The 24,848-nt window shown below is 32.6% G+C and overlaps 1 protein-coding gene across 10 annotated transcripts in view; it reads left to right on the top strand.

Moving 5' to 3' along the window:
- Nucleotides 1-24,616, top strand: part of LOC148621184 (uncharacterized) — a 73,200-nt gene extending 48,584 nt beyond the window's left edge. For 3 of the 10 annotated variants that reach the window (XM_088575294.1, XM_088575292.1, XM_088575296.1), the window contains exons 2-5: nt 21,028-21,082; nt 21,397-21,501; nt 22,824-23,067; nt 23,567-24,616. In XM_088575294.1, coding sequence (XP_088431420.1) covers nt 21,028-21,082; nt 21,397-21,501; nt 22,824-23,067; nt 23,567-24,107 — 945 coding nt within the window. In that variant the 3' untranslated portion in view covers nt 24,108-24,616. Of the gene's footprint in view, nt 1-2,880; nt 3,023-10,057; nt 10,428-21,027; nt 21,083-21,396; nt 21,502-22,823; nt 23,068-23,566 lie in introns of those variants that run through there. The other 7 variants (XM_088575299.1, XM_088575297.1, XM_088575301.1 and 4 more) reach the window with 5 other exon arrangements.
- The last annotated feature ends 232 nt before the right edge of the window (nt 24,617-24,848 follow it).

The raw sequence follows: 24,848 nt of genomic DNA on the forward strand, positions 1-24,848 counted from the left end.
ATCATTTAAATGACTGAAGCTATATTCTAGTCCCTCCTTAGTTATGTATTACTTTTGACCATTATCCATTCGTTGGTAACATTGCAGGGTAAATTTACAACTCATCTCAATTTGATCCCATATTTTTGTACCAATTACATGTTTTTCAAACTATAATAGATAGATGCCTCGTTTTCTCATTAAAATAGTTTATATCGCAGAACTGTATTGGGTCTTCACAGCTTCTTGTTTAAGTCCATATCACATCTGTAGCGATATGATAATTCCCCCACAGGAAACCTATGCAAACAACTTATTTATATTCTTTAAGAAATATTAGGTAACTCCCCTTAAATTTCATAAATGTGTCATATCTTTATCTTTGTCTACTAAATACAATGTATTGCAAAAGTGCCGAATTACAATGTCTTTATTCAAGACTTCATTTTCTTAGAAGTTGTTCAAATTATTCTAAGTTATAATTATGAAAAATGGAAAACTTTTTTGTTTAGCCGAAAGTGAATTACGTACACGTTATATAACGAAATTCCCATATAAAGTTTAAAAAGTTCAATTAGTGAAAAACCGTACCTTTTAAGGTAGAGTAATGTGTTTTAGCAAAACAAAACAAAAAACAAAACTTAAATACTAAGAGTAAGATCGTAGCATAACTTAGAACGCATTAAGTGTTGAAATTTGAATTATCTTCCTTTGCAGTTATCCGTCCAAATGACCTTACCCTATGTATATTCTAATGTAAAACGTACCGCTGTGACATCTATGGCAACACCGCCTGCACAAAGTCCAGCGCACTAGACCACTCAGCCAACTAGGCTATATAAAGATATAGCTTTCGCTGGCCGGGTCATTCCTCATCGTAGGATTAATCTAGGGCTGTAACTTAGTACACGATTCCCTAACGTGTCCGCAACTAACTTTAAGTTCTGATATTAATTGCGATGTTTCAATCATGGCAAATATACGTCTAACTTAAATAAGTTTTGTGATGAATGTCCTTTTAACGGTACAAAAAAAACCACAGAAGTTCAAGGATCAGAAAAATGCTTAACTTGAAATCAAGAGTTAATAAACTGGGTAGAAATTTCCGGAGATAAGAATATAACAAACAAACGAAATAAACAAGTAAAAAAAATTATTAAAGGAGTTGAAGAAGTTGAAAAACCAAATAGAAAATATACCGTAGATAAACTAAGATTTTGCAGTTTTCAGTAACGAACATATTTCCATACTACAGCTAAACTTATTTTACTTCTTCATAAACTGTATATACGTTATTGCTTGGAACGTGGAATGTAGCTACTGATACATATGTTCATGGTTTGAAAAAAAAAGAACAATGTTCATTTTCAGTGCATTTCAATGAAATTATAAATAAATGCTCCAACATGATATGGAAAATCTTGTCTGTTTTTCCTTGATTGTGATGGTGCAAATAGTCAAAATTATATTTTTCTTTCACACCATGTTTCACCCACTGCCTGATTCTTACAGAGACTGATACTTACATGTAAGAGCAAGAAATCATTATCACACTTGTGATATTTGTTATTTACATGAAGATCGGTTTCCGCACCCTTTGATAACCAGGTGTAATTGAGAAAAATCCCATGGCTCACATAAGAACCAATTCATAGTCTTCTCATTAATAGTGTAAACAATTAAGACGAAAATTTTGGGATATGAGTATAACTTATTTCAAGGTTAAAAGTTAATTATCTTTTGAAAGAGTATTTCGGGGATAAGAGTATTGCAAACAAAATTAAACGTCCATGGATGCAGGCAATATGGATTAAAATCTAAATGTATAATATACCATAAAAAATTAGGTTTCTACTTAAAAAGTGATATGACAAATATACGATTAATAATGATTTTTATACTATAGATAAACTTGTTTAAAGTAATTATACTGAGAGCTTATGCCAAGGAACCTGAAATATATTTCTTAATTACTTGTGTTCATCGTTTGGACAATTAATTGATGTATCAAGGGAACCAGAATTCAAAAGAAAATATTCCAATAACAACGACTAGACATGGAAAACACAACAAAGAACATAAAATAACCAAAACTACATGTACAAAGAAACAAAAGTAAATGAGCAGCCTGGACTCCACGAAAAGCTGGGAGCATGCACCAGGTGCACCTGTAGAGTTAGCGTCCATTGCTTCTCTAGCAAAACGTGCCGAATTGCTCATATGGAAAACCATAGTAAAAGAGAAGAGAAAACAAAGCTTTTCTAAAAAATAACGCAACACCATGCTTGGTCAGATTTAAAAAGGGGATGGTTTTGATTACGGAAGTCAGAAATTTTTGGCCTCTGTATGTATTGTTTTCTTTTCACGTTCTGTTCTGTTCTGAATGTTTGCCTTTAATATCCCTGTTCCAACCGTAGTTAGCTTTTCCTTCACTCTAGTACATGTTGAAAAGGTGATTGGAGTATATCTGTTGTTGTAATGAAGTCTCTTTATGAATGAGATTCTACATTGAGTTCATAAATATTTGAAAATCAAGGGTAATTGAGAAAAATCACATCAAACACAATCCTCTAGTCTTCTTATAAATGATGTAAATACAATACAAGTCTTAAGAGCAAAAAATCATTATTAAATCTTTGATGATCTTTCTTCACGAGAAGATCTGTTTTAGCACCTTTATCATCTTCAACCTATGATCATAAACCTTCTTGAGACGGCTAGTTAATATTCCCTAACACCGAACGTTATAGTACGTCTGAGACCAGGTACAAAAGAAATTCAGGTAGATGCATTTAATTATTTAAATGAAGTAATTAATATTAGCCTGTGTTTGTTTTTCAAACTAGTACTATGCATTTCGATGGTTAATTCAACAAAACCCGTCAATGTTCAAACTTATTATCTCAGGCCGTGCGGAATTGAGTTTAACGCTTAGAACGGCTGTTGATTGGGAAAATTTTCAGTCTTTTCTTCATTTCTCCCGATGGTTTATACATCTTTTGATTGCTGGACGCCTTGGGGAAGGAGAGTTCCTAAGAAATTGGTATGTTATTTTCTATATCTATTGTCATTCTAAGACTTCTGTTGAAAGACATTTCTGATACCTACAGTGTATAAAACACAATAAACCTAGAACTTCCTTTAATCTTTTGATATCTAAGTAAATTTTTACAAGTTTTACAACTCAGACGTAGTCATGATTTACAAGAGAAATCGCTTTACTATATTTTGTTTTAATTTGGAAAACTCACTTAAGTTTTTGCTATTCATTTCATCACGTTAAAACGTAGTTCTTTTTATGCCAGTTTTGGAATGCACCGCGTGAATATAAAACTTCTTGGTGTCAAGTAAAGATTAAAATTGGATGCTTCTGTATAATACGGATATATAATAATGGAAAAAGAAACTGCATTCCGTTTTAATTCAATAGTAACAGAACTTAAAATGCGCATAAAATCTTTAAAATTGCAAATACTCGCATGAAATTTTTAACAATGCCAAGGTAACGGTGTGTTTCGGCAAAAATTAAAAAAAAATGTTATTCGAATTTCTCAGATTAATCATAAACATTTTTTAACTAAAAACTGAAAAAAGTCGATATTGTCGCAAAATTCATATTGTTAACTATCTACGGGATGATGATCAAACGTATTCGTCAGAAATCATAATCACAAACCGATATTAAAAATTTGTACGCTTTTTTTCAAGATCAGATTTGTGAATACATTTTTCCCCACCTATTATTTGTTCTTGTAAAGATGTTTTTTTTTCGATTCCCAATCATGAAAATTTTAATAGGGATGTTTTGGAAAGAGAAATAAATTAATGTGTTAAAATATTGAAAGAAAAGCTTTTCCATCTTGAAATGGTTGAACTCAAGTGTGTGCACAATTTCTTTTTCCATTAGTTCCATTTTCTTTTTTTGCCGTATTTAAATAACTAACATCGGTAATGTTATATTGTATCAGTTGGACATTGAATATGTTTAAACTACTTATTTTATGTAAAATAGGATTTATATATGTCGCTTTACCTCGAAGATGTACAGGTTTTCAAATTATTTATAAACATGTATGTTTAGGGCATGCATGTGCATCTAATATTACCGAGATTAAATCACTATCAATATAACGGAATAATTAAAGGAAATCAACGAGAAACATGTCTCGCAACAAAAAGGAAGTTAAAAGTACACAGAGAAAAACGAACAGCATCGAACCAAACTGATGGGAACTCAGGTGCACGGGAAAGGTTAGCAGTTTTTGCTTCTTGGCAGACACCTGACATGCTTTTCGTTTGTGTTGAGAGACAAAAACTTCATACGTTACATTCTCATGACTGGATAGTTACGTCATTTATGAATGGACAGTTGACAATCAGAAAATATAAGGCGTCATGTTTATCATAATGTGTTGTTGAAAACTTTCCAGGTTTGATAAGATCAAGACAAAAACAACTGATAATTTTGCAGTGTCGTCGTCAAATCTTTCAAAAGTGAAGATATATTCATTGATGAGATAAGTCCCTTTTGTTTATTTGTTAAAATCTTTTGCAATGAGGTAAAGTTTTCTGTATGCACAGGATATGCTTTGTCATTTGAAAGACCAAATATTTAGCTGACAATTCGCTTTCTTTCGTGACCAAAACTTCCTTAAAATTAGCAAAACCAAAATGTCGAGGAAACTACACAATTAAATGTCAATTGCATTCTAAAGTATCTACAGAATATTCCGCAATTGTTTTGTTTTTAAAGTTAAAAGCCGGCAATCTTCCCTGCTTCAAATCAGGGCCGTTGCGTTACCAGCTACTCCGGTGATGTAATATCTATTTTGTCAGATTTATTTTGGACCTGACTTGATTATGAATCGGATTAGTGTTCAATAATTTTGTCGTTACCCTTATTTCAAAATAGATATGGCTAGTTGCTAAGTGAATGCCTTGAACATATCTTATGATGCCTAGTTATTATTTCTCTGGTGACAGTTTCCGTTCTTTCTGATTTTCGAAGATGTCTAAAAGTGAAACCCTCCTTTGAACACGAATATTGAATGGATATACCAACAAAATGCTTTACGGAACTCTTAGTTGTAACCTTAAAATACGTTACCGTTTTTAACTGCGGCTTTTCCCCATTGATTATCATAATCATCTATGCTCTGAAACGTTGAAACCTAAGTCTACAAATACAACATTAAAACATTTGAAGGTGTTATTTTATCGTAGAGGTCGTATTGAAGGGTTATTGCAGTAGTTTTAATGAAGTGACTTGAGTAGCAATGACTTTTGTCATGCATTTAACTTGCCCTGTAATTATTTTTTATAAAAAAGCATGGTCTCTACTCTAGCAACAAATTGAATTTCTGTAACTGATGATTTTTTTGTTTCTATTTTGCTGAACTTGTTTTAACTTTTAAGCACTTCGATTTCTAATATTTGAAGTATTCTCTTTATCAATCTAAAACCTGCGAACCGGTGACTGCCGTGCTAAATCTTGCTGATAAACAAAAGTACAGGTAAATTTACAGGTCTAAAAATTGTATTATTTTTCTATATACTTCCTCCAAACCCCCAAAAAACAAAACATGTGTATCTTAACTTCTGATTTTATACCACATATAATGTTTGTTATGACTTCAAAGTCGTCGTAAGGTATACTGGTATTTTGTAATCCATAAATTTGTGAAAGGTGATTTAATTATATCTATTGAAGTTAAGTTGCTATCTTTGGGTATCAGTTAAAATGTAAAATGCAAAATAAAAGTAAATAGAAGGATTTTAACCAAAAGGTTATCCTCATTCAAATGCGTCATTTATTCATTTAATATTCTTGTCGGATATTTTTTTTTCTAAAAATATGGAAGTGTTTTAAGTAGATGTCTTTGTAAGAATCATGCAAAATCTGAAAAATGTGATGCACTCCAAAAAAGGCTACATATTTTTTTTTGTAATTAAGTTGTTTTATGGGTCTGTACTGTGAAATGTATAATTATTCATTCAAATCTGCCTGCTCTAAGGTGATAATCAACAATTAATAGAGTCTATTGTATTTGAGTGTCATTTACAGAGTTATCTCCCCTAATTTTGAAATCTATAGTGCATTCTATATAATTTTTATCTCCTAAGAGCACGGGTTATATGAAAAACTGAATGTTAGTTTCTGCTTACTATCACAATTCAAACAAAGTATCAGAAATAAAAATATGTAGGCTTTTTATCCATGAATCACATTTTGCATGATTCTTAGCTGGAGTGCTACTTAAAATTTGATGTTTGTTTGGTTGTTTGTTTTTTTTTGTTTTTTATTTTTTTACAAAGTTTGTAAGAGTGTTTTGTTTACGTTATTTACGTGGTAATTTATGTATGCTGAAGGAATTTTATATTTCTCTTCAAAAACTATATGTTAACTGTATAGCTACTGACAAAAAAGGAGTTGTGTCTGTCTATCGGCTTTCGGAAGAATATCGTGATCATATTTGAGTAAGAACTTTATAGTAGAACTACATTTAACAAAGGAGGGTAAACTCTGTTTTTTTTAATTTAGCTGTAAATGAACAATTTTTCGAAAGCGTTCTGTTTGCACTATGGAGTGAAGTACTTATTTTCAGGAAAGAGGCTTAGTCTTTAAGTAACTGTCTTTGTAAGAATCATGCAAAATCTGAAAATGTGAAACACCCCAAAAAAGGCCACCTATTTTTATTTTTTAATTAAGTTGTTTTATGGGTCTATACTATGAAATCTGTAATTATTCATTCAAATCTGCCTGCTCTTAGGAGATAATCGACATTGAAAATACAGTAGATTATATTGTATTTGAGCGCCATTTACAGAGTTATTTCCCTTAAGTTTGAAATTTACAGTGCATTCTATATATAATTTTTATCTCCTAAGAGCACGGGTTATATGAAAAACCACATGTTTATTGTTTTATCTTCACATTTTGCATGATCCTTAGCTGGAGTGCTACTTAATAGCCAATATCTGATGAAATGACTTAAGTAGTTTACTACACAATTAAGAAGGAGGTATCATCTTTCTTCTATTCCATAGGTACGTGAATATATGACTATTTCTCAAAAGTTTAATTTCCTTCTCCATTGTCCAGCTAACTGGTTAAGAGAGTTCATCAGGAAAATGGTCATTAGGCTGTTTTACTCGCTAAAGCCGATTCCTTTAACACGCCAAATTTAGGCCAGCCATTAGATCTATACATCATAAAATCTATGTTTACTACCGCTGTAGTTCCTTGAATGCACCTTAGATGCACAATATCTGTATACTTAATAATTGCAATGTTGTATCAATTTCAAGTTGGTCGAAATTCCTTGCACTTGAACTCAGTAGTCTGTTCCTGGATTATGCAAAGCATTCGCCATGCTTTTCTTGAGAATGTTCATTAACGGCCTTGTTAAAACTTGTCAGTTGGTTGGTAAAAATTATTTGAAAACAAATATAATGTTATAGATTGATATGTGCTAGCACAGTTCCACTTTGTACCCATGAACATGATGGAATATTATTTTTGCATGTGTCACTGATTATTCTTATTTATAAACATATACATATAGGCGCAGTTCTGATTTTAATAACAGTTTATTTTTGGACATACACTATAGTATTTTTGTACCATCTTCAATGTTTGGAATAAATTTGTGCAATTTATGCATTGTTAGAATGTTTATATTTTGTTCAATCGTTGTGTTGTGTTTATTTGCATTCTTTTGGTTAAAAAAAAATGTGTTATTTTTCTCGGGTAGGGCTTTAATTTATGGTGGTATTTAATTAGATTTCTACAAGGTAAGAAAGAAATTTAAGACCTTAGAACGCAGTCATTGACAAATAGAAATTAAATGATTGTCGTGTTGACATACTGTCGAAAGGTCCCATGCACCCTGTCGCGAATATAAACTTCAAGCGAGCATAGTTCTTTTATAACCATTTCAGGGGATTCATATTTTGAGATAGTTGAATCATAAAACATTACTGTACATGCATGTACTACTATACATTTTGTGATAAAAATAAATTTCTGAAATGTATTTTTATAATATAAGCATTTTTATTTTAAGTGAAAAATAAAATATGATGTCGTTACTGAAATTCCCTTTGATAATTGTTTTCTTCGTTATAGTTATGTTTTCAATGTTTTGTATTGCTTTTTTATTTGTTGTAACATCTTACCTATGGCGTTTATATCTAAATGTCAGTTCTGACTCTATAAGGGGAAGTAGTATCAGCAGTAGTTAGATTGTAGTAAATCTATCAATAATGTATTTGCAAAAGTTTCTTTGTAACTACCATGTCAAGTTTTGTCATGATTTTTCAACACGTTTGGTCTTACATTCAACTTAGTTAAAAAAAGAATAAAGGATTGTGGTTAATCTGAAAGTAAAGACTGTAATTATGTTAATGTCCAGTAAATAAGTGGTATTTTATTTTATTTTTAATTTCATTAATCTTTCGGTAATAAATTTGAGTGGCTATAAACGTTCTTGCATTATTAGTTTCTACGCAAGTGCATAAACAAGTAAAACGTTTGATCGTTCTACTTATACTTACAAATTACATGGTATATCAATTTTATATTGTCGTATTGATTAAGCAGGTTTTAACCGCAAAACACAAATATTTGGATTTCTTCAAGAAGCGTCTATTAAAAATTTCGTAATGTTTGTCTAAACATCATATATTTCATCACGTATTTGCTTGATTCAAAAGTCTGCCTTTTATCACCAAAAAGTCCAAATTGATATAACTGAAAACAAATATACATAAGCTTAGCTATGCAGAGTTTGAATACGGAAGATTTATATGTATAACGCCAGTATGTTCAAGTTTTTTCATGGTCATGGGTAGAACTGAAATCGCTATTTTTTCAATTTCCTAAACTCATAAAAGTATAAGATTACCATAATTATGATTTTGTTTTAACTTAATTAAATTATAATCAATTTAGACGCATAATTGTAGTTGAACTTCTGTAATTAATTGAAATAACCATGCAACATTTTGAAATAAAGACCTAAAAATATGTGTATAATTACTACTATTAAGTGGTTATTTTGGAATATTTCAATGGTTTAATTTTTAATTTCTTTCTCTACAATCATCTAAGATACTAGTGGTTGGGAAAAAATGTACCATTATAACTACATTGTAATCATTTTAAACTTACATTTTACATGCTTGTAACTTTGAGACTTGTATTTGGTAATGTTTTTTTGTACTTTGGTCGATATTATTTACTGTGTGAATATGCCAAAATTTTAATCTCACGAAAATTATGCAACGTACTGTTATGTAAAGTTATCTGATGAAAATTATCTTCTATTGCCTAGGCAAAGATATGTTCTATTTCTTTTTATTTTTAAGAATTGCATTGATGCATAATAGGGTTCTGCACAACATCTAAATCAAATCCAGAAAAATAGTTAAGTTCACTACCATTCTAGACATTCTTTTTGCCAAACAAGGGCAATGAAATGTGTACATGTAAGTGTAGCAATCTTTATAAATGAAAAGGTAATGAAAGAAAAAGACAGAAAACGTGCATGAATTGCAATATTTGATCAAAGAGTAATCAAGGGGAAATTATGCATTTTGGGGTTTATTTTCATGCTCGTGAAACTGACACAATTTGGTTTACAGTGCATCTGCTATCTTTAAACAAGAACAAAGGAATATGAATTTAGAAACTAAATGCTCTGGCTCTGCTATAGTTACCCAATGAGAGCTTTTTGAAGAGTGACAACAAATAAAAGTCAAGTACATTGTTACAATGGCTCCGAGAGAAGAATTAAGAGTTTTGCAAAAAAATAACAAGGACACTTCTCAATGGTTGATTTTTATAACCTGATTGTAGAATAGTAGAGATATCTCCTTAATGTTAAACTTGCTTGGTATCTTACGTGATAAATCTTTCTACTTACAACTTAACAAATTTTAATTAGTCCTTACCATAATATTTATCATGACTTTTACTGGTATCGTTGAATAGATTGTAACAAATCGATGATTTTGTATATGTGGGAATAATCCTATCATTTAAAAGAAAGCTGCTACCTATGGAGTTCTGATAGATAGTAATCTGTTGAATTGTATCGTGTGTATTGAAACTTTTAATGGAGTCGGTGCAAGGCTTAAATACAAGGCTTTAAGTTAAATGGCACAGTCTTTGACTCCTTTTGTGAATAGAATATAATTGGATTCATATTCATGTAGAACAGTAAAACGCAGTGCAATCATATATGTGACTCTTATATAATACATATAAGGATACCAGTAGTTGTTTGACTTGATAAGTAGTTTGTGTTAAAGCGGATTTTTGTAAGTGAAAAAGATATGAATAACAGTTGTCACTTAATATAAAACTTGCACCAGTATATGCCGTTGATTGAGATGCAGTAATGCCTGTTTATCGTTTATCAGAGGAATACCAGGACAATGATTGGGTAAGAAAAATGAAACTTTCAATTATCAGTACATAGCTTATACTATTTGTAAAAATGAAATTACGTATAATATATAAAAGTTTAATATCAACGGAGATAGCAATCATTCCACTAATATGGTGCTAGGATAAAATAGGTACTTTGTTTTTGTTTTAACTTTTAATCCTTACTTTTTTACTTTAATTGATTTTGTTGTTGTTGTTGTTTTTTCTTTTGCTGCTGTTGCTGTTGTTTTTGTTTTTGTTTTGTTTTGTTTTGTTTTTACTCTTCATCACTTCAAGCCATGCTTTTATTATGGCCAAGCCATGAAAATGGCGATCGCACTAAAGTGATCACTCTTTTGAAATTTGGAATGTGGGTAGATCGTTTAAAGACGGTATGTTGCTTACCATGGATACTCCTTTTCAGGGACAAAATCGTATCCGAGCTGTAACCTTTTGGTCTTTCGATGTAGGCTTTCGATATTTTGCATATGAGTAGATCACGTGTAGGCTATGTGTCGCGTACCATAGATAGTGGTCAATGACCTTGGACTTTGACCTCAAGGTCAAACTCTTGTTCAGGCTCTAATTTTTTTGTCTTCCGATTTGGGCTTTTGATAGTTGGCATGTATGTAGATCATGTAAAGATGATAGGTAGAGTATAATGAATAGTGGCCTGTGACCTTGAACTTTGAGGTGGATTCCTTCTTCGTGATTTCTAGTTGTTTTACATATGAAATAGTTTCGGTGGCAGCGCCTTAATTCTATGTAGTTTACCTATCTATGGTGGGTCTTATATTAGGTACTTGTAAATAATAGTGGCTGTTGGTTATTTGAAGAAAGTTGATTCGGTTTGAATATTTTGAATTGAATTTAGTCACACAAGCAATATTACTGACTACAACAGCAAATTCGCACTTTCGTATCCAAAATCATAAGATTGACAACTAATTTGTGTGTCACATTTTGCTATTTCTTGTTTGAAAAATTATGTTTGTTTTGTATCTGAATGTGTAGTGACAATGTAATCTTGTATTTTTATTTGAATTTAAAGCCTTTCCTGTCTTGTTTCGTGGCGTGGGTGTATTTATACAACAATTTATGTGCATAATAAATTACTCACGCTTTGACCTTTGACAGAGAAATAATGTAAAACAATTAGGGTCACACATGCAATACTATTTCAAATAATTTATTTTTCACTTAAATTTCACAGAATTTTCACCTGAATTTCAAGCAAATAAGAATTATGACAGAGTTTATGTGAATTCATGTTAGTCGAGCTTTCACATGAATTTCATGTGCACTTTTTACACGAAGTTCATGTCGAATAGTTCCATGTGAAAATCATATTACTTCCACATGAAGTTCGCGTTAAGTTCGATTTACAAGAACTTCAAGTGAACAGGATTTGCAAGATCTTTACAAGATATGGAAGGTTCAGAATGAGTTTTTTCTTGTTTTGTTTATGTGGTTTTTTTTATGTTTTGTTATGTTTTTTTTTGTTTTTTTGTTTTTTATAATTTTTGTTTTTTTATTTTGTTTTTCTATTTTAGTTTTTTTGTTTTTGTTTTGTGTTATGTCTTTCTTTTTTGTTTTTGACGGTGACATTCTACACTTATGTTTAGTGAAAACGTCTGATTGATCAATTCATTTGATAGAATTCTCAATCTTTAAACAATCTTAATATGTTTCGTTATTGAAAACGTCAATCAAATTGTAGGTAAAAAATTAATAAAAGCAGTACAAGGAGTCTACGTATTGACAAGGTCAGATAGTTATCAGAACTTGTCGAAAAAAGTTGTGAGGAAACTGTTTTCACCCTAACATTTTTTAAATTAAAGGTCAAATTCAAACAGTAATGTTTTGCTAAATATCCGACATTTGAATGTAAATAGATAAGGAAATATATTGTACAGATACCAAAATTATTAATCATATATGCAACGCAATGTCTCTTTTCCAAACCATAAATGCCCCCCTCCCCCTTTCCAAAAACAAGACATGCGAAAAAGTTTGCCCCTATATACTCCAGCAACATAAAAGTAAACTGACAGTGTAAACGAAATAAGACATGCAAGAGGCTATAAATTCCTGATTTGGGACAGGCGATAAATAATTTATAATGATGAATTAACTGTTGTTCATAGCATGTAGACTAATCATGCATCTAAAATCACATTTTTTTGCTCTTTTTTCTTGACGTTAATGCAATTTGTCATATCAGTAATGACGTTTGATTGGTATATAGACTTCCTATACAAGTAGTTCTCACTTATTAATTGTATATAAAACTTAAATTGCTGAACAACAAATGCTGACCATTTCTATGTAGCCATAGTAGCAATGGTTGATACGAATAACAATCAAATGAAAAAAAAACAGAAATTACACGTTTAGATTTGGTGTTAAACTGGGTCTACTCTACTTGTCAAATACTATTCCAGACTTGAAATTTCGTAGCAACCACACTTGTAATTCAACTTTTTTCCTTCGATATACTTAGTTTCTGTATTGGCAACAATAGCATCGTAACCAAAAGATAACACTGTATTTCAAAGGATTTACCGTTGGAACGAAAATTAGTGTAATTAATTATAAATAAAAGTTAATTGCTATGTAAGTGGTAATATAGTATTCAAAGTGACTACATAGCGCATCATAACAAGGCCCATTTCTCATACACCGTTAAAAAAGCAAACATTTTTGTGCTTGTTTAAATGATATTACAAAGAGTAACATAGTTTACCTCAAAGATAAGATTTGGTCCTTCCTTGATTGGATCACCATCACCTGATGAAATTTACGGTAGTTAAGGGGACACTTAATAAGGAGATTTAAACTGTCTGTTATTTTATAGGAATTTTAATCTAAGTTTGTTTGAAAGGTACAAAAATCTTTGTCAATTCTCCATTGAACTACATAAGGAAGTTCATCAAATGATTGTCATTTAATCAAGGGAAGACTTTATTCCCTGAAGTTATCTATGGTATTCGCTGTTAATATAACTGACAAGTAATGACGATTTGCTGCCTGTATGTACTAATAGACAAGGGGCATTCTTTACATGGTGTCGTTTGTTTTGTTTAAACTCACAGCCCATCGGACTTCTTATTCACTGTAAGTTTAACATCCACAGTGAAGACTGAAATGTTCTCATCTAGTTATTATTTTACTTCACTCTAAGACAGTTTCCTCGATACGGTTTTGGAATGAGCATTACAATCCAATTTATCAACAAACAACGTAACAGCATTTTCCCGCAAACGTTAAACGGATGATTTTAAGTGTTTTTTTTCCATTTATTTCCACTAGTACCTAGTCCCAAGGCATAACTTTTTTTAAATGTTATTCATCCTCGACCATGATACTCACAGACTTCTCCTCTATGTATTTTATGGTTTAAAAAACATTTAAAAAATGCTAAATCAACATTCATTAAAATTTCCAAAATAAGAGATTTTGATGCGCGAAATTATACTTACAATGATTTCATTTCAAAGGGTTAGACATTGAAGTGTTTTGTTTCCAGAAGTAATGGTATATCATTAAACCAATCGATATTGAATTTGGTGTGTGTTTGTTTCTAACTTTTGTTCTATTCTATATTATTCCAAATACTTTTCGTGTGTAACCATTCAGTTTAATCCAGTATATAATAGACACCTTTAGGATGGTATATTTTTTTTCTTTTTTCCTTCCTCGCTCTGTGTTTAATGTTTGCATTTTGTTTTGAATGCGTCTTTGCTAATTTTCTAAGAAGTGTGTTATTCTCATCATTAAATTTGAGGCATTTTATCAATTGGTTGTGAAAATTGAGATCCTTCTTGAACGAGTCGTGGGATAAATCTTTTCTACCATTAATCAAGCTTTTTCTACCAAGTAGGATTTTTAAACAGTTCTAACCGTTCCCAAAATAACAAATATTGCTAACGTCGTTTATGGAGGTGTTATTAGGCATTTTCATCATTAACACCCGTTATATGAATCAGTTGCTACGATTGCGAAGAATGTTTTTCACCATACCCTAATATTCAATAAATTTGACGCTTCAATACTACCACACATCATCTTGGACACAGCTAACGAAGAGAAGAATGGATTATTGCAATGAGATTTGAGTTATTGACACTAATCTCTTTACTGCATTTTGCAAAATTTATTCAGATCCTAGCTACACCTCTGGAAGATCTAAGGTATTGTACATTTATGTTGGAATTCGTATTTTGATTGATTATTATTTAATAAACTGTCCCCTCGTTATTTAATTATTTTAAAATAAAAAGTATTAAGCACCTGCTGTAAATGTAATGAATGATTACTATCTTAAGACTAAGACTATATAACAGGTATGTATAGATCGACTAAGAGGTACCAACCAACATACGCCTGATTACACCCCTACCCCCGGTTTTTTGGCGGGATTTGTGCTGCTGGTCTCTGTATTTTTATGTTTTGTCGTTCTTGATAATTATCATTGTAAGTTTATATATTGACGAACGGGATTTTGCCCTCTTTGATATCTCCAATTTTCAGTGGCTCTTGGGTATTTTCGATTTACTTTTCATACAGACACTGGAGGAAACACACAGAAAACAAAGTAAATGAGAAAATAAGAATCCACAAACACTGGTAATGTTGACTAGGTTCACAAAGAAGGTAAACACTTCGTTTTTTCTGACAGTATGACTCTTCTTGTCATCACAGATAAACTATATGCGTAGAAAATTATTACTAAAAGAATGAAGATGTCGACACAGTAATGATGGACATACAATAGAAGTTGAGCTACCTAGCAGCTTTTGGCCTTAGTGCATACGTCAAAATTCAGAAACGTAATATCCATTCTCGACTTAACGAACCAGTGTTGTATGTCAGATTTTTTTTACCATGTTGGCATACACTTAAATACAATGAGATGTCTTTAGTAGTTACTCAATATAAAAGTAGGCTTTAGCAAATCTGTTATTATTCTAAATAAATAAAGAACATTTTTTTTCAGAATTTCACTTATGACAGCCGATAGAGATACGTTGTATTAATTAATATTCAGAATTGATTTTTTTGCGGATTAGAAAAAGTTGGGTTTTTTGCACCAGTTCAATAACAAGAAATATAAGTAAGGAATGTAAAAATATCCTACTAGGCAGCATAATGCCACTCGAACAGTAGTTTGATTAAATGTACATAACTAATTAGATTTTGACAAAGTCAGATTCGAAACGGAGATAATTGCTTTCAAACCTTTTAGATGAAGAAATTATTTTTTCTTTGATTGGCATTTTATCAAAGGTTGCAATTAGCCACCGGTTTCTTCCTCAAATAAATGACTTACGGTGCGTCTTTTTGAATCACAATAAAACTTGCCAAATAACATTTAGTTATTAACAGCTTTAGAATAACAGAACAGTGTGTAAATATTTAATGATTAAAAAAATGGAAGTCTGAAATAAAAAAGTTAATTGATTTCGAACCTGATAAATAATTACGCTTCTGCAATCGTTGTATGCTAGTTAGGGTCACAACCGCTCCAGTTTGTTGCACTATGTTTTATCTGCTATGTCTGGGTAACAATTATCTTTATATTGACACGGTAGGTTAGTGTCTTCAAGATAGAGGTATGACAAAATGCTCAAAAAAGGCGGATACAGTGCAGCTCAGTGTAAATTAAAGCCTTCCTTTACCTACGAAATTATATTTTTGTGTTATTAACGAAAGTGGAACGGAACTTTTATCAAAATGACTTGCTTAACGACCACAAGTCACTTTTTTTATAGATTTTATTTATATATTCTAATATGACGTGCTTCAAAGCTCTGTAGGCATAGTAAACAAGTGATAAACACATGACCAACATTTCGGGCAACACAAGGGCTGCGTCTATTAAAAAAATATGAAGAAATTTGCCTATCAGAATCGAAATAAATCACCGAAAATCCATTTTATTATTGTTTTGTCACGGGCGTTATTAACCCCTTGCTATCGCTCGGGGTGATAGAGTAATCAAGGGAACCAAGGATATAGCGGTAATCAAAGAATGTAATCCATGGACAAAGACCAGACATGGAAAACAGACATAGACAACAAAGAACATAAAGTAACTAAAGTCATACAAACAAAGTAACAAAAGCAAATGAGCAACTCGGACTCCACTAAAATACTGGGAGCATGGACCAGGTGCACCGGTAGGGTAAGCGTCCTCTGCTTTTCTAGAAACACCCGTTAAAGAAAAAACCAATGCGACATAAATGGCCGGCCTGTGGGAAAACAATGATAAAATGGAGTTTCCGTGATTGATTTCTTAAATAGCATTACCGCTTTGTCTTCTTTCGGTATACGATTCCATTTTACAAATTACGTATTTACTTGCTGTTTGTTGAGGATAAGTAACTACAAATATATACATTTCGCCGATAGCCCAGCTAACATCGTGGATATCGGCGTTTATTTCAAACTATTAACAGATTAATATAGTGGACAACAGCGATATAGATAATACATATAAATAAATATCAATTGAACCATCATGATATTCGTGTTTTAAGTTTTAAAAAAATGATATAAAATATTTCCCCATCATCAGCGACCCCGCCGTCTAGGAAAAACCAGTCAATTATACGGTGGAAACCTGTGTCCGAATCCAATGGAACAAATCGCTTCAAAGGATATACCCGGACCTGTATTTTCACATAGAAAAAATGAAAACAATAGAAAATCAAAATAGTTTCAATATAACAATTTATATTGAAAATGAACTTTGTTGCCCTGTCGGTAGTGGGCTAGCAAGTGAAACAACCGGTAAATGCTTCCCGCGAACTACACGTAGTCACGTGACCTATATTATTACCTGTATACATACAGAACCGATAGTACAATGATTTTTACCCTCTACACGTTGACGTACTCCCACACAGTTAGAGTGGTGGAACGCTTTCGGACCCACGTGGGGGCTGGGAGTAGGCTAGAGCGTCAACAGAGCAGCCCAATCGCTAGTAGGATATACTCTGACTGAGTTCTTCGGTCAGGTATCCCGAAGGCTAGGCTTCGCTACCTCCAACTACTAACAGACATCTACTAAAACAATTCCCGCAAGGGGCGATCGTGCGTGATCCGGAAAGATAGTCAAGACCGTATAAACCACCAATCGGAATGATTTTTTTTCTCTACTGTCGAATCGTATTAATTATACTTAATCAGGATGAATAATCAAATTCATGCATTTTGTGTAAAATATCGACCTTGCATGCAAGATCTTTAGATGGATTAATACTCTAAACTGATAATGCAGTGACTTGATAGAATAAGTTAAATCCTCTTAAGCTTCGTTTAAAAAATACTTATCATGTGGATTGAAGGAGCTCAAAGACGCGTACCTACGTTAGCTCCTTGTATTAAAGCTGTCTTAAGATTTGAAATGACTAAGGAGTTTTTATCAATATATTCAGGATATAGAGACATATTTCGATGACAACGAGGAAATGGAATACAAAATTAAGTATGTTTTAGGATATTGCAAAACAATGGCTATTTGTATAGAAAAAATATAAAAAAGCTGTAAGGGCATTAATTTGAGATTATTGTCGTCAATGTGTGAAGTGTATAGGTACATTCTTTATGACGCCTTTGTCTTTATTAAAGAAATACATGTACAAGCTTAGTTGTAACAAAAATTAAAAAAAAGCCTGTGTAATGGTTAATGTCTGGTGATTAAATTTTTGTCACATCGTGTTCATCTTGAAATAACTCAATGCCACCAAGTGGTGGGCTCAGAGGGAGGATTCCGGACTTCGATCCTCTTCCCTTGATGTTATGCAAATTAAGCAAATGAAAGCCCGGAAACCCTCCTTTTTTCAATTTTCTGGATCGAAACCCTCCTTTTCCACACCTGCCCATTTTTATCTAATGACGTTTATATCTGTCCCTGTAGTGTTGCAATCCTTGTAATGCCTTCCAACGAAATATTTACAAATGTACTTTAAACTTATGCTTTTTATCTTCATTTATCAGATCTAAATCAGATTAATAAGTACGTATGCTAATACATTCAACCGACAACCCATTCATGCCGTGCAAGACTAGCTCTTATATACATTATCTGAATTGTGAAAGTTGTCTTGATTAATGAAACTAAACAAACCTCTTGCAAGCTTTAGCATATTTTACAAAAAAAATAAAAAATAAAAAACAACTCTACTAACACAATATGTATCATGAGCAATAATAATGCAATATCTTACAACCGGTTTTTTCCTATTCAGTATAAAAGACGCGTGTTTTATGTTAAATTATTACTTTTCTACGCTATGTATTACATAATTATGTATATATTTAACAGGGCCGGATCAAGACACTTTGAAAATTGGGGTGGCAGCCGAGGTTCCTCAGAAAAAGAGGGGTGCTAGGACATTATTGTAATTTTTTCCAATAAAAAGGGGGTGCTAACCCCCTTCATCCCCTTTGGATCCGCCACTGTTTTCAATGTTATCTATACAGTTTTAGGTGTTGTCATATTTCACTAACAAAATATTAATATCAGAATATTAGAAAGTATGTATGAAAATGTTTTATAGAAATATCAAACATGACGGGTGACCTGTATTTTACGTCTTTTTACACAAAAAATCATTTTACCTTACAAAAGCATTTGAAATACAACTCTCCGATGTATGTAAATTGTAAACGTTTTATGTTGTGTTTATTTTTCAAAATTTTCTTACAAATCTTATCATAACAAAAGCCAGTGTATGCGTACTTATGGCATTGTCTAAATCGACTTCGGCGCCTTTTCAAATCTGTCTGATCTTTGATTTTTCCAATTGACAGAGCCTTTCAATGCGACAGAACAAAATGAAATTGACCTTATTTGTCTACCTTATTTATGATTTTTAGTTGTTTTTGCGCTATTGGAACATGGTTTATAACTTTTTATCTTTAAATTCAACAAGTTTCTTTGTGTGCTTAAAAGCTATTTGCAGAAGAGATCAACTAAAATCATAACTATGTTGTAATTTGGGATCCAATTATACAACCTAAATATTCAACCCTAAATTTTGCTTTAATTTAATTTTGTAACAAGACTCTGAAATACTTAAAGGTGCCATGTTCTTACCAACCTCCACTGAGGCATTGAGTGTCGTATGCCTTCTGTAGTAATTGTCCCTCTTACTACTACGAGGTTTTTAACGTTCTTTACTACCCTGTCGGGTCTCGCATGGACGGGATTTTGTCCCTCTTATGACTGATCTTTCATTTATAGCGGATGACTTCAATGAAAATAATATCGTGATTTTACAAAGCATTGTCTTCTAGTGATGTGTTTCCGCCCTGCAATGCATTAAATACGTGCCAAGAGACCTTCAACTAATTGGCTACTCGTGATCAATGGGTTAAGCAACTCATTTTTTTTCTCAAAAAAGTGTTCGCTTCACGCAAAAAAAAAATACGGCCGAGTTACAGATGATCATCATAGTCACAGCCGTTGTGCGGTTCTATTTCCTCTGGCTTATTATTCCTGTTTACGCTGTAAGTTTCAGTTGTTTTTTTTTCAATTCGTATCCATTATATTTTTCATTGCTCAGTAGTGTGCAACACGATCAAGATTATTACAAAAATGGCGCTTTTACTTGGTTTCCAGGCTATACAACGCATTAAAGTTGTTAGTCACACACGAAGTTGGTGACTGGTTTTCCTTGACAAATTGTCCGATAATTCCCCCCTCATTTGTTTACCACGAGTCTACCCTTTAAATCATAATTACCCTAATTTGTCAATATTATCACTCTTATACTTTTAATTTACTGATAAATTATTGACATAATCCGGCTAAATTCCTCAACTAATCTTTTGTGCATTGTTGGTGAAATTGCAGAATTGGCACGGCACCCAACAGACCATTTCCCCTTCCTTTATACAGTAAAACCTTCCTAAACCGAATCCTTTTGGAAGTGAATAATTTGTTCGATTGGGGCAGTTTTTCAGTTTACAAAGGTTCCGAGTGCATTGTAGTTCATTGAATGGACTTCAGAAGATGTCTGGTTTCAAGCTCCACGCAGCGACAGACGTTCATCTCCTCTCTTGATAACCGCTGCAAACAGGTCTTTCGAAATTCTTGGGCACTGTTCAAAGCATGCGTCGTTTGACAATCGGATAAGGTCGCATAAAGTCATTCACTTTTTTTCTCGACTGCAAGATTCTTGCATTTTTAGATGGCTGGCTGCAGCGTTTAGAGTCATATGCTGTCCGGAGCTTGGTCTGGTTTGGACATGTTTTTGGTTTATATTCAGGGTTCGGTTTGAACAGGTTTCACTATAGAGATATTGTTAGATTGGAATCACAAAATAATTTAGTTTTAGGACGATATTTTAATTTAAAGGAATAATTTCGACTAAAGTCATATTCTTGACTGTTTCTATGGGTACTTTGAAGTAAAAAAGCAAAGGATAAAATTGAAAATATAAAATGAAGGGAATGATAGCAAGTATAGTGGTAAGTTCTGTCGAAGACGTTCTCAAAAACTATCGGCTCTTATTCCATTCAATCAAAAGATAGCTTTTAATATCGAATTCTTTAAGAAGACAACTGTGCATATGCGTTATGTACCTATTTTTCTATTTTTTTAGACACCAGATGGGTTACAGATCGGACCAATCAAAATCCCCGTCGCCCAGACTTACGGTAAGCACAATTCTTAGCAAATATAGCATTCTTAAAACTCGAGTCAAAAGTTTTTTTTTTAAAAATCACAATTTATTGCAACAATTCTGTCCTAATTCTGTTTTTAATTATTTCTATATTAACTGTGTAAAAAAGTTGATAGGCACTGAGACTTATCAATATTATAGTTTCGAGTTAACAAATTACGTTTCTGCATATGATACTACACTGTACGATTCCGTATCAAAAAACGGATACGCAGTTATGCTTACATACATATTTTTTAAAGGATGAGATAAAAATGCCAAGTTGCACTGTTTAGATATTTTCTTTAGGTCACAAGCGTGTAGTTCAGGATATTCAGTTATTTTCACCATCCAGGGCGTTGTTGGCATATGATTATGAGGAACGTCTACCATCCCTACCCGAAAGTTTAACTAGTAATGTGGTTCCTAACATTGATTAACGGGTGCTTTCAAAGTTTAACAAGTTTGAATTAAGTTTTCAGTTTGGGGCATCAGTGTGATGTTAACATTCGTTGTGTTTTATTTTATTGTTTGCTAAGTGTTATACAAACTTCCATTTTTCATGAATTTATTTAAAGCGTAACCAGTATATAGGCAGTATTGTTACAAACAAAATACAAATAAAATCTGCAGTTAGTCAATAATCAAGGATTACGATGCACTGACATAAGTAAGCAAGATAGTCTTAATGTGATTCCAAATAATGAACAAATAAGGCGAGGCAAGGAAAGAAAAAAAAACAATTAAACATTAAGGTAGACTTAAGGGGGTAGACCTAGGGTAAGGGACATAACTGATGAAATCAGTGATATGTTTGTATTATATTCAATTTCACCAAATCCTCCCAAGCTTTCCTTTAAAACAGAATAAAATGAAACCTAGTTAATCAGATGCTTACATAAGATTGATGTAAAATGCTGGATACAAACGTTCCAATGATTTTTAAGAGGTGTGTCCCTTATCCTAGGTCTACAACTTAGAATTCAGAATTAGAGTCATTTATGTAAAAACTTGCGAACTAGTCTGAAAGAAAGTAAATGACAAATCCTTTGATGTCGTTTGTTGAATTAAAACGATGAAAACACTTCCTTAATTGTGTCTATCGGCTACGTACTAAACGTATATATTTATGTATATCATAGATCATAATATAACTTAGTTCCATTCAACTTTTCAAGGGAATTAACGTAATTATATTCCTGCAACTGCATATATTTCGTTTATAACACCTGGGTGTTTGAAATTAATCCTTAAACGCTATAGTGTCTGTTATTTCGTTGTAAATACTTTCAGCGCAACCCATAAGACATGATTTTGCTATTAGAACGAGTTTCTTATAGATAGAAGTTTTGTCTGCTATTTTAGATAACGCATCTCTATCGATTTTGAACGAATTACAAATCTATAACTATTTAGAACTGGTATTTCGCCTTATTGTCAGATTTGGCACGCACTTTAATTTCTTCTTTTCAATAAGCCATTAATTAAACACAGTGGATGGATCAATCAGCTGATTCGATCACATCAAATTTCTAATTGCAAAAAATCCGATGTCGACACCAAATTAACCCATAAAACATCATTTTACATAAACCAGGAACATTCTTAGTTCTCTTTATCGATTCCATTAATCGATCAGTGCCTGACCGAACTGTAATGGCGGCATTCTTGCAGACGATCTAATAGGATAAGCTTATTTTGGAATTTCCTTAACTGTAAGTCCATTTTTGTTTTAGATTTAGAGCATGAACATGACTATATTATGAACAAAGCCTTAAAATCCTACAAGCTATATCGAGATAAAGAAAAAGCCGAAAATCGTCAGAGGACACTGCGATCGGCTCGTCAAAAGCGATGGAGGACCCCTCTTCCGTCAAGAACCATACAATCAGCTGGTCCCGAAAGGACACGCCCGGTTCTTGCAACAAAAGATGCAATTAATGAAGTCAGAGAAGCTAATATTACCGAAGAGGATGTTAAGTATGTGAAGCAACAAGTTTGTTTGTTATTATACATTGATGGACGTGACCAGAACAAATCGATTATGATAAATATCTCACATTTTTATAAAACCGCATAATTATATATGTTTTGAGAGAAAAAAATGAAAACAGCATCATTCTATTGATTCATTATAAAATTCAAAACTGCAATTTACATATTAAAACAAATATCGATATAGTTTATGACTATAGGACCGTATTCTGGTTATATCTGGTAAAACTGATGCTGTGTACATGAAATTAGATACACAGTTGAATGGCCCGATATATTATTTAAAGAAAAGGGAAGTGATACTTTACTATGTTATTGTTATACATTTCGGAAAGCGGGGGATAAAAAGTGATTATGAATGCTCTCCGTCCTCCGTTGTAAACCACAACTGCTCTGTAACATTGTTTATGAGAGGGTGCGGGCCGGGGTATCACATAGTGAGCTTTGCTCGCAATTTTCTAGTTTTTTTTACTTATACTTGCAGGAAAAACGAAAGGAAGCATATTGAGCTGAACCGAGTGAACGTCGGCAGGGCATTCGAACTTAACAGGATAACGATAGGAGGCACAGATATGCAGCAGTCTCCTTCGCCGACTAAAAGTGCCTCGTTTATAAAACGCAACTCTACAAGTCAGCAATGGTACAGCCAGAGTGTTCCGAATACTAGTTACATGAAACTTTACAATGGTCATACAAGTCAAGGTCATCAAAGCCGTCATTCGCACAGTACCAGAGTTCCTCGGTCGATTCCGACATCTCGTAGTGAAACTCCAAATAGACCAGAATCCGCCGCTTCCTACTCAAATGACGGTGGGGTTTTCCTCCCTAACAAACCAAAACATGAGTACTTTGTAATACATCCGGACTGGGTTTCTGAATCAATGACGATACAAAAACTAAGCTTAAGTGAGAGAAAACCCACTTTTATTTCAAAATCGGGCACGTGGCCTGGGAGGAGATGTAAAAGTGCTCCGCCATCTAAATTCAGAAATCCCATTACATGGAATGTGGAATCAAATACTTAGTATTCATGGAGGATCTTTACGTGTTAAACGCAATGTTTTGCTACATGGGAATACGATTCGAACACATAGCTTGCATTCCGGTTTAGCATCCAGTACATGTTTCGTTATTCAGGTGGAATATATTATTATAGATGAATGGAGGGAAGATGAAGTAAAAGGTTTAGAGAGAATCGTGAAATATTCATTCAGGAGATCTCCTGGAAAACACTGCTATTGCTTCGCACTACTTAATATCTACATTTCTATCCATGGGAAAATTTACCAGCTTCATCACGTAATACAGAATTTCTTTCATGGCGTTTCTGTCAAATATTATAACTCGTTGTTTCAATTATATGTTGTAAACAAAACACTGCTCTAAGTAACAGCAAACGTATTTACTTCTTAATAATCAGAAGTAGAAGCAAAATAAATTTATAAGGTTTTGCGCATGTCAAACATTTATCTTCTGATTTGTTCACATGCGTTTAAAATTGAAAAAAAAAGTAATAAAAAATCCTTGACTACCATTTTACAACTTGGTTTTCCCAAACTTATTGCACATTATACCACAACATGTGTTCTTATCAGTTTTGTTGTTTTTTTATGTTGGACATAATCCACGAAACACAATATTAAACTCATGACATTGAAAATTGAAAAAAAAACTACGAATCGAGGCGTTTTGCAAAATTACCATTACATTTTTTAAATTACAAAATGGCATATATGTTTAACTATTACTAATAAACAAATTAGTTT

This window comes from Perna viridis, chromosome 3 (genome assembly GCF_037379345.1).
Source record: "Perna viridis isolate PV_CMFRI_1.1 ecotype Kerala chromosome 3, ASM3737934v1, whole genome shotgun sequence".
NCBI lineage: Eukaryota > Metazoa > Mollusca > Bivalvia > Mytilida > Mytilidae > Perna > Perna viridis.